Here is a 17,433-nt window from a genome sequence, read left to right as displayed (position 1 = left end):
CCATGCTGAAGTCTCATTAGATCCTAGTTTATAATTAGGTGGGTGGGTCACAAGGCTTTTCAAGTAACTTAGTTATATCTCATGTTATAATTTTTGTAATTGTTCTTGATTTGGTGTACAGTGGTATGTGAATATAGCATGTTGACGTCTTCTTCAATAAATGTTTTTTGTTTGCTGCCTCAGGGCTTTAATGTAAAACCAACCCTGCCAGTGGTGAATGCTATCCCCTCTACACCTGTGCTCGTGGAAATTGAAAATTTGAAGAGGAGTCCGGGATCCAGCCAAAAAGAGAAAAAATGGTTTGTAGGCATGTTTACAGGCAGCATTCTTTGCCTCAAGTGGATCAGTATTTTTTTTAATAAAAAAAAAACGTGAAATCACAAATACGAATCAACTACTGCTTTTACCCTTTATGGAATGTGATTCTCTTACGTTAAATTTGGGCTGTGCTGCTTTCTTTCTTAACTGCAAATCAGTTGATAATGAAGTAACTATTTTCCCATCCTGTTCCTGCTTAGTCTATGGAATCTGCAAGTGGCTGTGATCAGTTGCTATTTTTTCATGGGTAATTTCTCTCTGTCGCTTGGTGAAAGAGCTTTTCTTTTCCGTCCCCTGAAGATGATTTGTTCATGATTGCAATCTGTCTAGTCTTGCAAGGCGCTTGCTGGGATAGTTGACTCTCCTTGGTTCTGAATATTTTAATCTTTTGACCTTTTAAGACCTACCCAAACTGCTGCAGGTATATAGTTTCCACCAGTGGTGCTGAATTTGGTGTAGAAGACTCCAATCCAATTTACTTGTAAGCAAGATGTATTTAATAGCCACAAGTGTGTAAATCTGTGGAAGATTCTACCCAGACTTGTAGACAGTTGTTTGCTTGCAACTACTTGTCTTGCCGCATCACCCATTGCGAACACGTACACCACTTCGCATTTTGCCTACATTTTGGGGTGAAGGCTTTGAAATCCAACGATTACTACTTCATGAAGATGTTTGTGTCAAATGAATCTTGCACAATGAATTATATTGTTCTCTGAATGAAAACAAAATATTAAATGCTGTAGGATTGTAGTAAAAATCATTTGTTTTCATAGTGCTTTATACTTCACAGCTGTTCTTTTAAATACTACCCAATTTAATGGTATCTAACTTACCTATTTCATGAGGATCAAAGGCTGGGTAGGTTTGCAGGGATTCAAATTTGTGGCCTTCAGGTCACCGTAGATGTCAGCAGTGAGAATGAACAGGACTACCTTTTTATGAAACTAATATTTACAAATCTCAAATAGCTTGCTGCAGTTAATTTTCACTGATTGTTCTACGAGACCTTCCTCCACTCTCATTCCTGAAAACCATATAAACCAGCGGTAGCTGTATCTGTGTATTTAGAAGTTGTCATGAGGGCAAGTAAGTTCCTCAAGAAATGCTTTGTTTATGAGAGTGGGGTTGAATTATTCACAGCAAGGTAATGCAGGGCTGGCAGTGGACTATCTTTGCACTGCTTGGTGGCTTATTTACTCAGTTGCTGCATGCCTTTTCTCTTGCTCATTTTCTTCTTTGGGATGATTGCTAGAAAATCCATTTAGGTTTGAGGTGTTTTTGTCTGATCATTTTAGAGGTGTTCTTTGCAAACAATGTGCCCCTTTTTGTTGAATCCATTGTTACGAAGACCAAAAGTCTCCTTCCTGACTGATGTTGGTAGAGCTGTGGGTTACAGTTCAGCAGGTGGAAGGATAGTTCTGTCTGAATGTATAAATAGTTAACCATGGTGTGCAGATACCCTTGTTCATTAGGATGGTTGGGGAGGTCTTCATTTACCCTTGGGTGCCAGCCATCCTTTATCAAAACGAGGTCATTGCCATTCTAGATGATGCCCCAAACATAGTTGTTACCTTGCTCACACACAAACCTTGCTTGCTTAGCTCTATTTACAGCCAGCTATTAGAAGGTGAATCGAAAGCAAAAGTTTCTTCTGAGCAAAACAGAGGCAGAAGGATCTTTTCACCATTGTAGATACTAAATTTGCTGTCAGCAGAGTTTGGTCTTTTGAGTAGCCAACGGCAGGACCAGTTCTGTGGGAATACCTCTCCACTCAAGAGTATCGGAACCAAGAGGTTATAGTGGAGGATACGCCAAAGAGTGAGTGCTGTGTTCACTCTTCATTTACCGGTGCTTGTAGAGGATTTGCTTTTTCTGTTTAGAGTGATTGGAAGGGGAGAAGATAAATTCAAATATTCTAGACTCTAAAGAGGTTGAATCTTTGCTTGTAACTAAACAAATGGGTTTCAGGAAATGCTTCAGAACCTAATTATACATTGAAGATGGGAATGCACGTCCAATGTCTGCCCTTAACATTTGTCAAGGAAATCAGTTTGTGCTTTGTAAAATGTGCACCTCAGATTATGCCTTCAAGGCATTCTTGAACTCTGTACCTAGTAGTAGAGTTCCAAGGAACTTAAAGAAAGTCAGATGTGGTTTTCTTATTTACAAACTTAAAACTTGTGACCCTGGAGGTCACTATATTGTAAAAGTACTTTCAGTAGATTTTCAAGATAGACTGTCCATGTAAATTATTTTCATTTACATTAATTTCATGTATGTTTTCTTGCTTGGATTGCCTGAAAAAGTGGCATGAATCTGATCCTCTGAGGCTACATTGGACACCGGTAAGGTAAAACACCCATTTATTTATTTTTAGAGTTTTCGTTAGCGCGAACAAGACCCAGAGTAGGGTATCTGAGCGCTTTACAAAACAGCATGATGTTTCAATCACAGCGCTCAACCAGAAAAATCCTGTATGCACTATAGACCCTCTTCCCTTCAACAAGTACCACCAAGGGAAAAGTAAAACAAATACTTAATGTCGTGTATACCCACCGTTTAGATCATATCAAGATGGAGCTTGTAGCTAATTTCATATAACACTCTAGTTAAACCAATGACATATTCCATAAATATAAAAAGTAGTTCACTTCCTAAACGCCCCACAATACCTCGCAACATATGGCCTACAAATATAAATAAAATATTACAATCAAATGGGAGTACCCCACAGAACAGTACTGATATATCTGTTGGGTATGCTGATCCGTTATGTATATTAACCTCGTTATAAATGTAATCTGCGCAAGATATACGTAGACGCGTATTATGTAGTATATTCAGAGAAATGGCAGACACACGCCTCACAATAAAAAGGCCTTGCTTGGTGCAGGGATACTCTATTTCTTACTCTCCAGGCTTCTCACAGTTGATAGTGAGAATTGCACCACCTCTAGGGCAATGGGATCCCGTGGAGAGCCTGCCATTGCCTGAATGCTATTTACAAGGGATTTTCTTTAGGAAACTAAGTTGGAATAATTAGAAAAATTAATTGAAATGATTAGCCTGAAATCGTGACTAACGTGAAGAATCTATAAAACAATTTTACTTATTCAAAATTCCAGTTAATGTATAATGTAATCAATTAAAGCACGGGAGTACATTTCTCAAGTCAAACTCATTTAATGAGCCGACTGTTGAGACAGTAGCATTTCTTGAGGAGCTGTGCCCCTTACGATCAACTCTATTGAAGCTAGTGTTATCCTGAGCAAACCCCTTCGGGTTGCATGTTGAAGTTTTTCTAATTGGTTTGGATATCCATCTGGTTTTAAAATAACCTGCAAGTCCGAAGTCGTGGACCTGGAACTTTCTATAACTTCAACCAATCATCTGGTTCAATGCTAATGCTTGACCAGTTAAGAAGGGTCAATTGATATTCTACATTCATCGTCCTGAAGATGGTCTGATGGACTTGTAAGCCACAACACACCAAAACGTCGACAAGGTCATCTAATTCCTTTGATACTTGTTTTGTCTGAAATTGTTTTCTGCCTTTTGTTTTCCACTGCTAAATTATCTGTCTGGAATAGATGTTGACACTAATGATTTGAAGGCTATCATCAGTACGAATTATCTTTTGTCATTATGTTTAAATATTAGTTTATGTACCCTATACTTTATTCAAGCACATTAAATGAGTTTGACTTTAGAAATTTACACCTGTGCCTTGTTAATGGATTACATTATACATGAACTGGAATTTTGAATAAGTAAAATTGTTTTATAGATTCTTCACGTTAGTCACGGTTTCGGGCTAATCATTTCAAGTAATTTTGCTAATTTTTCCAACTTAGTTTCCTAAAGAAAATCCCTTGTAGGCCTCTTTACTTTTAGTAAAATGTAACTGCCCTAGCCTCCAAGGGTATATCGGGTTTCCCATTTTGTTTACTGAACAGTAGTTACGGCACATACTTTCTAAAGAAGATACTTTATATTTACGTCTTGCCGTTTGGTTGGAGCTTGCAGACACATCATCCTACAGTCAGAGACGCATGCCCTCCTTTTCTTTGAATATACTACGTGATTCCGAGAAGGGGGAGTCCCCAGAACCAGCAGAAGGCCATACCTCCTGGTGTGCATACACACCATAGAGTTCCAAGTAGTGAAGAAATAAATATTGGAACACCATCCCGAGAGTGTGATATTGAATTAATTATTTGTCTTTTTGGGGAGACTTATAACTTATTACATTGTTCTGAAGAAGGTCGTTGAATCCTCTAATAACCCACCAAAATGTGTCGCCGTATTTCTTAAGCAGAATCTGTTTGAGGGACCATAGTGAAGAATATGAACTTCATTGGAACTTGTGTTTGCTATACAAAGCGGATAGGCCTACACAACAGATATATTAGTACTGTTCTGTGAGGTGCTCCTGATAGTTTTTAGTATTTTATATACATTTGTGGGTCGTATATTGCACTGTATTGTGCGGAGTTTAAGCAGTGAATTGCTTTTTATGTATTTATTTGATATGTCAGTGCTTTAACCGTAGTGTTATATGAAATTTGCCACTTGCTCCATGTTGATATGATCTAAATGTGGGGGGGTGTATACACGACATTAAAGCTTTGTATAACTTTTTACCTTGGTGGTACTTGTTTAGGGGAAGAGGGTCTATAGTGCATACGGGAACAATTTGGTTGAGTGTTGTGATTGATTGCAACATCATTGGTGTTTGATTCAGTTTCTCCAAGGGAAGTTTTACCATACTGCTTTTGTAGTGCTGTGTCCCTGTAATTTGAGGGGCCCCTCATTTTCAATTGCTGCACTCCAGGGCTATAACACTGGTCTGCTACAGATATTAGTGCGAAGTGAAGTACATGGGCTTAACTGTTGAGACCTAAAGTGTATTTGAATGTAGAAGTATCTTACAGCATAAGATGCAGAAGTAAAAAAGCATACTGAATTGGGGGCATTGTTCTTGGTGTTTGTCACCACAGTGTAAAACATATTGGCGGTATGTATTATAAGCTTGTGTGCTTAAAATGTATATAAGGATGTAACTTGTGTTTAATTTTGGACAGGATGAGAGCAGTCTGTCAAAACCAAAATGGCTCTATAAAATATTTAAAAGAATATAGCAAGAATGCTAAAGCTTCTGAAATGGCTACTGGTGTAAATGGTAATGGTGTGAAGGTTTGCATAAAGTGCAAACACCCTCAAAGCATTTCTATACTGAATCGAGCTGCATTGGAGATGGGGGGGGGCCTGATTACATTAAAGATTCAAGCTTATATTTCTGCAGTGTGGTGCAAAGAACATCTTTAAAAATAATTTAACTCTATGTTCTGCGACAAAATTTCTCTACTGATACCAATATTGCATGGCCTACTTTAATAAAGCAAATGTGATTTATTATGCTCATCAATGTTGCTTTGAATTTGCTGGAAATGCACATTTGCCAGAACTTGATCATATGCGTTTTCTGTATCTTCATTCGAAGCAATGTTGGGGAATTCAAGGAGATTTGATTTTTTTTGTTTCATCTTGCTAATTCTCAGACGAGAAAAGATTGCAGAAGGGGAAAGTCCTCCGGGGGCTGTAAATGAAAATGTTTTCCATACTAGCCTCCCCACCTACAAGTTGCTTCAAGTATCTTCAAACATCGGGGATTCGTTTGATGCATGTTAATTTACAAAAGAATCCGTTATTAAAAAAAAACACGGGTGTAACAGGCATGCAATTGAGGCTCTGTAATCGGTGGATAAATGTATGATCAAGTTCTTGAATCATTTCTTTCTCTACCGTAAAATATCCATGGGAAAAAAGTGGAAATGTTTGTTATTGCACCCTTTGTCCTCCCTTTTTACTGTTGCTGTTCTTTTCTCTCAGCTAACACTCCATTTGAAAACCTTTGTGTACTTTCTTTTTATGAGTGGAGTCCAAAGAAGTTGTGTTTATTGATAACTTAGTTAACACAAACTCTAGTAATCTGATTATACCTCCCCTCCACCTCTCTCCATTTTCTGCTAGATTGGTATCATTCTGCCAAATAGACCACACTCTTTGTCAAATAATTACAACGTTTCTCCAGTCTCACAGCTTGAGGTCAGCCAGTCCTTGTGATGTAAATGAAAATAGCATCTTGCCAACTTTTTATTTCAAAATCTCAAACTTTGTGACAGGATTGCTTTCAGGCAATGCTGTTGGTGTTTTTCATGGTTAAGACTGGTATTTTCATCATTGTTACTGCACTGGTGGATAAACAATTTCTAAACAGTTTTTTGGGAAGTTCCATTTGCACTCTGATCATAAAATTGAAAGTTGCTCTCCTCATATACATTGTTTCCTTGTTTATTACTGACTTTCCCTGCGACTGCGGTTTTTGCTTAGCTTAGTTCTCAGCTGTACAGAAGATGCCTGTCCTATAATCAATAACAAATTTACACTAGACTAGTGCATTACCATATTTGACATGGGAAATAAACTGATTTATGAGCAATAAGTCTAAACCTGGGCATAGTGTGGCGTGCTTTTGCGCACAGAGGATGGACATTCTCCAATGACTTGAATGGTTTTTAATCCCCTGATGAGAAGTATGCCAGGTGTCCATTTTCAGAGCCCCAAATTAATCTGAAGAGAAATGCACAGAAACTACTTACTACGTTGTTTAATAAAGGATATTGCCTATAATGCAGCATATGCTTGATTCCCATGGTTCTCTGTAACCGGACCATGAACAATATTTGACTTTCTTGAATAATCTCCCTCTCACCTACCACTCATTGTAAAACACAATAGAATATTTAATTTGTCTCAGTGTGGTGGAAAGGCAGAGAAAGATATATTTGACGGCATTTGAATCCATGTTATCTAAGGCACAGTGTTAAAAGGAAACCTTTCTTAAAAGGAAGAGAATCTTCCTAAATATCTAAAATGTCAACATCGTGTAGGAGAGCAGTCTATCATGTGTGGTAAATGCAAAAGGTTTGGAGCGCGGCTTCATTTACTTTTTGTAGCACCAATGTTGACTTGAAATCTATACAGGGGACCTTTATAGGCCAGTGCATTTCTTTTTCTATGTGATTTTTATCCCACAGTGAATCCTTGATACTAAAGGTAGACACTCTCATACATGGAGTGCTCATGTCCTTTTATACAAGCTTTTGAATGTTGAAGAGATTTAAAGACCTTTATGAATCGCCTCTTTTTGGGAGGGATGAAATGGATGTTTGCTTGATAGTAGCAGAATTTAGCTTGACTTTAATAGCATTGCTCATGTGTCCACTTCAATAAGGCAGAATGTTGGTTTGGAAGAAACACGTGCTCACAGTGGCACAGCTAAATATGTAGAAAGTGGCAGGGGGCACACATCTTTGTAGGAATTTGGCCATGCTTTCAAAACATCACTCTCTAAGCAAGGCTAGGGCTATGGTAAATCATTTTATGAGACAAGCAGTCTGAATTTGTGCTGGAAGAGGTATGTTGCAATGTTGTGTTGATTCCCATCCATGGACTGCTTTTACACCAGGGAAAATTACATTTGTACCATTCCAACGTATATTATTTTTAGAATTCCATCATTGATTCTTTCTCTGTGTTTTTCTTCAAGACTTTAGTGAGGCATTTCTCTTGGAACAGCATGTCTTCCATGATTGATATATTCCTCTTTTGGTGTACCGAAGTAGAATAGCGGGCTTGTGCATCTTTCTCTAAGCTATTTTGGGATCTTAAATTGAGCTAAGGTCCCCTCCCTCCTATCTTCACCTCAGTAATGAATGTTCTGCACATTGCCCTCCACTTGCCATCTGTGTGGAATAACAAAGTATGTTCAATTTTTATGGATGTCCTTTAAGATAAGAATTGAAGTCCTCCACTATGAATTTATAGTTTAGCTTTTTGCTACAGTTATGTGTACAGTGTGATGTCTCTCCGATTTGGATTATGGTAAATTAATTTTAGCAGCCATTGCCTATAGATACATTGAGTGAATAAAACTGTTAAATTCACTCCATGCCAATTATACACACATCTTGTCCAGTTGGCAATGTTTTATCTCCGATCAGTATGATGTGGTCCATACATAGTTTGTCCAGGCACTAACCTGTATACATTGCATCATCAAAAAACTACATTTAACAATCGCCTTAGAACCTTTGTTAAGCACACAAGCTCATTTGAGACTCTGAAGTACAGATATGTTTGTATCTCGCAAACAATATATACATACTCTATGCCAATGAGATAGGTTGAGGGTCTTTCTCTACAATAACTGAATATTACAAAGTGGATGGCGCTTACAAGTGAACATCAATGATTTTCAATGTCAGAATTAGATTTTCATTAAAACTGTTTCTTAATAGAAACCTTTATACTTTGCAGCATGAAAAGGGGATATTACATTACCTTTTTGACTGGTCTTTAATATGTTTTTAGCTTGTAGAAGTAGCAGCCAACCAGGTTTTTATCTGAAGGCAGTCCAATAATACTTAATGTTTTGAGGTTTATCTACCTTGCTAATATACGTTTTTTTTAAAATTAGAATCGGAATGATGCTCGCCTTTTGCTTACCTAGCCAGTAGAGTCTCATCAGATTAAAATGAAGCTGTATTGGAGCACATTTTCCTGAGGCATGATGATATATTAGCCATTCCCATGAGATAGCGTTAATGTGGAAGAGTTACAACCTAGACAACACTGTTGTGGTTTTAGCATACCGCACGTCTGTCGTGTGCAGTATAATGGGGAAGGTGCCAAAGATTTTTACATGAAGAATATTTTCAAATCTGTCTCTTTACTTTCAATAAGAAGTTAATTAGCGCAAACGTTTTATATTATCCTTATTTGTGAGTATTCAAATCGTCGCATTACACATTATCTTGCTAGAAAAGAAATTGGCTTAAGATATCAGCCTGTTGTATAGAATGTGAAAAGAGTCAGTTTGATAAAGAAGCAAAATTATTGTGACAAAGAAATAAGATCTTATTTGCTTCTTTCTTGTTATTGTCTTTTTGATGTGGCAACCTCATTATCTTACTTGAATTGGCTGCAGTCTGATTTTTATGTCTGTGTGGCTTGTGGTGATCATGTGACTTGCATGTTGAATAAATTGATTTAGGTCCTGCTTTCTCTACCTCTGAGCTCAGCTTTTACTCTTGCTCATGTGTTACATAGTTCGACCTCTATTTGATTTAATTTATATAAGTTTTTGTTATTGAGGTCAAATGTGCTAAATGACTGGGTACTGTCATTTTTGGTAAGCAGATAATTTTAACAAATTTAGAACAAGGAGAAAAATTGTCTTCCTCTCTTGAGGTGCTCAAGTCAGCCTGATTAGAACATCAGACATTTGTTTTGCAGTGAAGCCTGATGCCCATACGCAAACTTTTAACTTGACTGAAGAGTGCCGTAATTTTCTCTAAGCTGGATACAAACGTTTCCACTACATTTCTTCTCTGGACTTCACAGAATTAGTGCACAGAGTGCATTTCTAAAATCCCTAGGAACAATTGACTGTTCAGTCTTCTGTTCTTTTTCTGTCCTTTTTTTCTCCTTCCTGCTTTTTACTCACTCTCTAAACAATACTAACTGTACTCCCAATAATCCAGGGCACCTGTCGCCGGCAGCATTGGTCAGCATGGCGGAAGCACGTGGACCACTGAAGCCCCATCCTCTTCCCTGGCTTACAATAGAAACTACACTCATTTCGTCCATGAGCGTAATGTGAAAAATGCAGGACTTCCCAGGAATGAGTTTGGTATTACTTTGGAGACAACCATGACTGATCTATAACAACAAGCCGTTTTGAAGCCTCGAACATTGCTCTAATAACCTACGGTGAAACTGCCAAATTTTTGAGTTTGTAAACTGAAGTATGGGGACTAGAACAGAAATTAAGACCAGCCATTCCTACAGACTGCCTCCTTATGGATCCTACTAAGCTACATTCATTAAGGAGTGTTGCTCTGCATCAGGTTTTGTTTTTTATCCGTAGAGTGGAAACCTGTTTTGCAATTGTTATCTTTGAAGTGCCTACGCTGACTTCGTGCTCTCTCCATGTTACAGTCAAAAGAAAATGTCTTATCTTTAGATAAGTTGCTTTTTTCTTTCACCAGCAATTACAAATACTACCACAAAGGAACTGTTTTTAATATTGTGCTCTGCATGACCAATACATCCTGCATATTTCCAATTCCCATGTTTAACAAAGCATCACCTCCAAAAAAAGTGGTTACATTTGCTACCTCTTTTCAGAGTAACTCCATCATTCAGTCTGCTTTGTATTCTGATTAGATGTTCTTGTTAATGCCTTTAAAAACAGACCTTCTTCCAAAGATACACCCCTTCTTCCAAGATAACCTGTTCTGTGGATCTTGCCTTCAGCTACAGAGATTGAAAAACTGTTGGAAGTGTCTGGGGAACATCCCTGCAAGTATAGGCAGACTCTTACTATGCAGAAATAATCCATAAAGTAGTTGTATTTAAAATTCCCCTGGCTCATGATTTTTTAAACATGGATAGTTGGTACCCACAGGCCTCTGGTGTCTGTACATGTATGTAATGCCAGTGTGAGAGGTAAAATGCATCCTAGGCAATTTTTACATCCACATTAAAATTTTAGGCATGAGTTGCGGTTGTTACCATCACAGACTGGGGCGAATTGTGTGAAGTCACTTTGCATCCTTAGCATAGAATGATCTCACATTAAATGCAATGTGATGAACCATTGTTAATATTTAATTCTAAGTTATAGAGTAATCTGTGTTCTCCCTGGATTTTATTTGAAGGGGCGGGGTTTTATCCTTTTTTATTTTTTGATGGGGACCTCCTAAAGCACATAGTCCTGAAGATGGATGATGCTCTTGCTAATCCTTAGCTTGTTACCTTGCCATCCACCTAATAGGTGTATAACAAGTTTGTTTTTTAAAATAACCTGTTCCATTAAGCACTTGGACAACTTCTGGTCTATTGAACATCCGAGGATGTCCTTGGATAACATTATCAAGAAAGTAATGATTTTGACATTAGATATTTGCCAGAGGACATGCGCTTCCACTAAAGCCTTCCCTTTTCTGAACTTCATAAAATAACTTCCACCCCTGCGGGCGTTCTGAATTCCCACATCCTGAATCTGTTGTAATTCTATATGCCTGGTCTTTATTATCGTACGGTTTAGAATAAAATCTTTTTTGATTGAGCAGTGAAAAGTTGAAAGCAAAAGGATCACAACAATCTTGGTCAAGTTGCCCAACTTTCATATGTTACATCTCAGAGAGACCCACATCTAAAAGATGTACAACTTCCATTCCACAACAAGACAGTGAGAGGATCATTGTTTCTAGAGGGGCCAGACCTGTGCTGCAGCTCCATTTGTCCTTCACCCTCATTGGGCCGCTAGCCACAGCTTTTGAATGCTGGCCCTGGTGAGTAACAACACAGAAAAAAATAAAGACACTGCTACACACATTTATATGTATAAATGTGTGTCAATGCAAAGAAGTGAGTGAATCACTTCCTGTTTGTTTTACTGTTTCTATCTTTACATAGATTATAGATATACATGGATAAATACACACATGCTTGCACAAAGGTGGCCCCACCAGCTTTATCTGTGGCCTATTGTGTGTACTTCTTAAAAAAATAATTCTCTAGGTGCAACTGGAGTGGATAGAGAGGGAGAAAGGAATGGGAAGGGGAAATGAAAGTTCACAAATTTGATATGTACAATACATAGAGATCACACTAGTCAGAGCCTCTGGAATGAACTGGTGATATAGCGGACTATTTATCCCCCATACTACACCAGGACTACCACATATCTTGCCTTTCCTGGGTCTTTATCTCACCAATCCCTCAGTTTAACTATCAAGAACTTACAAGTAGTCTGGGTTAACGAAGATTTGTGGCACCTGCCCCCTTCTACAACTCACAGAGACCTTCAGGGCACCACAAAGTGCATACTGGTAATCTTGACTTTTGGAAGTCCGTCAATATCCGGATCTTAGTCACTGATAGTATAGTTATTGTTTCTCTGCTGCTGGAGTTAGATGGCCTTTGTTGGCGGAATTGCCTAGTTCTGTGATAATGGATCTGGCACCAGGAGCCCTCACTCAGTCTCACATGGGGATTTACACCACTTTACAAATTCCAAAAACCCATACACATACTTACTCTTCAAATAACACTACATCACAGAGCATTAACTGTCGATAATTCAGCTATCACTCATTGACTTTATGCTGGTCTGTGACCCCGTACAGCACTCCGCTGCCTTTTAGCTTGTTTCGCTCTGAAGAAATATACATATGAATTTCCAATATTGATGTGAATTAAAAATGTTCGAGCTTTCTAATGGAAAGTTTCTATTCTATTAAGGAGATGAGGATTATGCATAGACCTTTGTCTTTCCTACTCCAGAACTTCAAAGAACGTCTGAAACAGAACAAAAAAAAAACATTTTGAAACTAACTTTACCTCAATCACAAAATTTATTCATAAATCATTAAAGAAAGCTACTCTATAACTACTTGTAAAGGGGCCAAGATGGAAAATGGTTCTGGGCTGAGTTAAAATCGCATAGCTGGTAATAAATAGGTTCTGGCAGCTTCAATAAACTAAATTCTTAATGGAGCTATCTAATGAGGGTATGTTCTCTATCTAGGGAACCCTCCAGTGAAAGTTTGGCCAACTAAAATAGCTGCCTTGAAGGCATTGATGTTCTGATAGACCAATCGGGCTTCTGCCATTTCTGCCAGAAGATTGGCTATGTGAATAAGGCCTCCCACCTATGAGAGGTAAGTGTTGTCCAAGAAACTTTCCAGACCCTCTCCCCCAAGCAGACCTACATCTTTATTGTCATACTAGCAATCCAAACCCTTCTGAGAAGGGCTTCTACCTCCCTCGAAGATCACAGGAGTTACCCGTAATTGTGCTACTACTCCACACCTTTAGCCGCATGAAACTTCTGATACCAGCTAGTTTGACTGTCCTGCCTTTCTGTTAGGATATTCCGAGGCTGGGGATGAAGGACTGGAGAATGCCAAGCAGATCTAGTAGCACTAGAAAATACACTTGAGCTGTTCATAGAGGAGTCACCAGTACTCCTTTTGCCTCCTCACTTGTGCCGCCACCCTAGTAATCATTGCGAAGGGGGAAAAGGCATAATTGCAACTCTTCTCCCAATTCTTCATGAAGGTGTCTAGAGCATCTGGATGTTCACTGAAGTACTTTGAGAGCAGGCGGGGAAGACAGGCTCATCAGCTGTCTGAAGGCTGGGACAGCATCCAATTGCTTGTGTCTTGTAGATGTCTGGAGTCCTTGGCACCTAGAAGGTACTCTACCACCACTGAGATTCACTTGGCACTTCCTCATGGACAAACATCCTTGGCCTGTTCTGCCAGCATTCTTGTCTTTGTACCTTTGAGGCGGTTGACATATATCACTACTGAGACTTTGTTAATTCTCAGCAGGGCAGAATAAGTCACCTTGTTCTTTCCCAGGCATTTCACCAGAAAGGAGCCCACCAAGAATTCGGGCAGTTAATGTGCAATCTCGAGTTTCTTGGCAGACTACTTTCTGACTTTGCAAATGCTTCCAGACTCTGCCTAGGGCCAGGAGTTCATGAAAATGGCCTAGGTATTCAAAGTTTCCATGTGATTATGGCTTCCTCCAGTACGAAAACCAGTTCTAAGTACATAAGTCTTTTATGTGGATGTGCTGGCTTCAAACTTTGAAGGGGCTCAGTAGTGGAGGGACCCTGGGAAGATGACTTGGATTGACGATGGGTGGGAGACTCATTATTCTGGACTATTCTTGTCCCTGATGAAGGGTTTTCTCCCTTCTGATATGGACCATTTTCTGGTAAGTCATAGGAAGAATGCACAGTGTCCATTGCAAGTTCCAGAAATGCTACTGACTGGGTGTCAACTCAGATTTCTTGGAGTTGGTCACAAAGGTGAGCCCTTAAAGGAGGTTGAATGTGTACACCAGATGAGTTCTTAGGCTTATCTGAGACTGAACCATCAAAAGGCGGTTTTCAAGGTAAATGATTCATTTGAGACGTCTGGCCCTGAGGAACTTCACGCTAACCTTGACAAGCTTGGTGAAACTCCAGGATGCTCAAAGACCAGGGGGAATGACCTTGAATTTAAAGACCTGAGACTGGCAGCGAAACTGAAGGAACTGACGATCGGGTTTAAAAATGGGCACCAAAACATAGGTGTCCTTCGGATCAATCCCAACCCTTCTCTCTTCTGAATGAGGGACTTTCAAGAGGTGGATCACCTCCATCTTCTAATGTTGGACCAAATGCTGAGGTTCATTATTCGACAAAGTCCCTTTTCATACTTTTGGTCCAAGAACCTGTTGCTCAAAAAGCTTCGGCAATAGAGGCTGAAAAGTGTGTTTGCTCCTTTAACCTCCAGTTCCTCCACCTCTCATGCTGAACCTGCATTCTTCTTGTAAAAACCCCAATGTTTGAGGCCACTTACTCTGCCTTGGATAACCATGAAACTGTCTAGAACCCAACAACTGCTGGTAGTACCCAGGTGTCTCCCGTTAGCATGTGCCACAGGGAGGAGCGTATGCCAACCATTGCCCCAGTTTTATTTGGGGGAGGGGGAAATTCTTACCTAGAAATTCTCCAGGTTCCTCTGCCGTTCCTTTGAAGCTCCCCTGGCTGCACCTGCAGCAACTCAGTCTGTCAGGGAAGAAGCCCGTGATCTTGGTATAGGCCTCCTCTTTTGTATCCTTGAGCCCTTTGAGAGCCATGGAAGTTAGCTTTGCCAGTTAAGCTCCCCCTTCCAGGCAAACATTCTGGACCCCAAAACTTTGCATCTAGAAGCCTGAACCTTATCCATTGGGAGGAAGGTACTCATTTGCTCTGTAGCTTTAGGAAGTGCTCACCACAGAGGTCACTTTTGGCCACTGGACCAGCCTTTGCAGTGACCAACCCTATAGGATTGACTCTTACAAAGAGAGAAGGCACTCTAGCAGTTTCTGAGAAAGCAGACTGCCTTTTGTTGTGAACCTGATAGGATGTCTAGTGAGATAAGGGGGCAGAACACCCTTGATTCCTTGGTCATGTTGAGGTTTGTCATAAGGGGTCTAATGATGTCAAGCAACTTATTTTGGCAGGACTTCCAAAGTAGAGCAGCAACCTTCTTCAGGTCTTTTACAAACTGCGACAGGAAGGTGGGCGATATTGCCTTTGATTCTGGTGGTTAAAGGCAACAATGCTGGGCTGTTGATAGTGAAGGCTTTTACTGATTCTGTTGGTGACATAGTGGCCATCTTGTCAGCTGGGGCCCATTCCAAAAATCTAGAGTGATCAAAGACCTCTGGTTCCAGATTGCACGAGTTGTGGACTGGTCCTGTGGAAGGTCCTGAGGCTGTGGGTGTATCAGATTTGCTGCTGGTTGACAAGGACCCAGTTAGTTCTCTGAAGCTTCAGAGTCCCAAAATGCTACCATGTTGTTATCTCCCTTGTCAGCCCCCTGCAGCAGTGCTAGAGGTCACAAGTCGTTTGTGTTCCTTAAAGTGTCCCCAAGGAGATCAAAGCAGTTGGAATGAGAATTAGTATCCCATTTGCGTCTCATGTTTCCTTTGGGTGGCACCTTAGGCCCTTCCAGATTCCCCAGGTCTAGCAGTCCCAGCATCATAGGAAGTTAACAAAGCTCCCCCGCCCCCACTTCATCCCCGTCCCTGAATGAGTTTCAGGGCCTCTAGTTGCCCAGAACTGAAGTTGCCTTCCCTATTCCTGAAGGAACACTGTCTTCTTCACTGAGGATTCAATTACCTTAGGGAGGTCCTGACCTGAGTTGTACAAATACCTCCCTCCTTTACCTCTTCATAGAGCCTGCTATTTAGAAGGTCAGCAATGGAGATCTGAGTAATAATTTTGGTTAGGAGAACCTGAGGTTAGTTGAATTCCTTTCAGCAGAGAGGGAAAAAATCCTGTTATTGCACTCCCTCTCAACTCCTACACCACCAAAAATCCTTTTAATTGATAAGACTAGAGTACCCCTAAAGGTGCCAGGTTTGCTCAAAACACCTGTAAAGACCCCTGAGGATGTTGTAGAGTAAATACTGCAGGGCTGTGAGCAACTGACCAACAGATGATTCAGTTGATTTTCAGATTTTGCTAAAGTCTGAAAGCTGTGTGCCTCGGACAGTGCATGCATCTCGCCATTGACAGCAATGAGTGCTGCCAACAGCAGGAAAAAAGTGGAGTGGTGTGTACCAAAGTGGCAACTGTCTGCCCCCAGTCCTCACCAGAGTCTTGAAACCATAATTCCTGGTGTTGCTCGGGCCCGCTACATTTGGAGGTGAGCCATCTTGAGTTGTGGCAGTATGCAGCTGCCCACAACTATCAGCCATATAAGAGAGAACACCTGCAAGCTGCACCACCTTACTTGAAGATGAAAGCTACTCAGTTGCTCCTCGGGTATTGGGCAGAAAACGTGTGTGGAGGAGGAGTGTTTTAGAGGAGTGTGTAAAAAGGATCGCAAGTGGTCGAGCCCGATCCACTCAGTTCAAGCAGGGAACGAAGCACAAACACTAAATTGAATTAAAGGAGCCAGAAGAGAACGTAACTAAATAAGACTAGCTACTTTGTGATGGTCTAGATAATATGGACAATGATCTGTGATTGGCGCTTTTATTACTGATTTATGGCATAATTGTTTTGGTTATGAGAAATATAGTTTCAAGATGTTTATTTGTTCTGTTTGATGATCTTAGAATTTATGCTGTGGGAAATAAAGAGATGTGTATAATCCTCCCCTCCAATCCTGACATTGAATTTGTCATGGAGTTCCTTCGTTCTCTGAAATGGTTGCAGCAGGTCTCTGTATTTTGTTTTCTAGGACTGGTATACCATGTATTCGTATCCTTGCCGATCTTCATGTTCTAGGCCCTCCCAATGCTAGTCAAAGCTAATCATCCATGTCATTGCACAGTTTTGTAACACTTCATATTTCATAATTTCTTCTCTGTTGATCTCTGCCACTGCCTTTAGCTCTGCAGACCTTTTTTTCAACCACATGATGAGGGTCTTTATTCAGCTAATCCTTGAGGACAGTTCCTCGTACTGAGGTTCCTTTTTAGACATCC

The 17,433-nt window shown here is 40.0% G+C and overlaps 1 protein-coding gene across 2 annotated transcripts in view; it reads left to right on the top strand.

The window, feature by feature from the left end:
- The window catches only part of EPB41L5 (erythrocyte membrane protein band 4.1 like 5), an 851,839-nt gene that overhangs the window by 543,352 nt on the left and 291,054 nt on the right, over positions 1-17,433 (top strand). For both annotated transcript variants that reach the window (XM_085645978.1, XM_085645979.1), the window contains exon 16: positions 184-299. In XM_085645978.1, the coding sequence (XP_085502104.1) occupies positions 184-299 (116 nt within the window). The remainder of the gene's footprint in view (positions 1-183; positions 300-17,433) is intronic.

This window comes from Triturus cristatus, chromosome 3_1, assembly GCF_964204655.1.
Source record: "Triturus cristatus chromosome 3_1, aTriCri1.1, whole genome shotgun sequence".
In the NCBI taxonomy this organism is placed as follows: Eukaryota; Metazoa; Chordata; class Amphibia; order Caudata; family Salamandridae; genus Triturus; species Triturus cristatus.
Note: the sequence above shows the minus strand (reverse complement) of the source record. Positions and strands in the feature narration are given on the sequence as shown.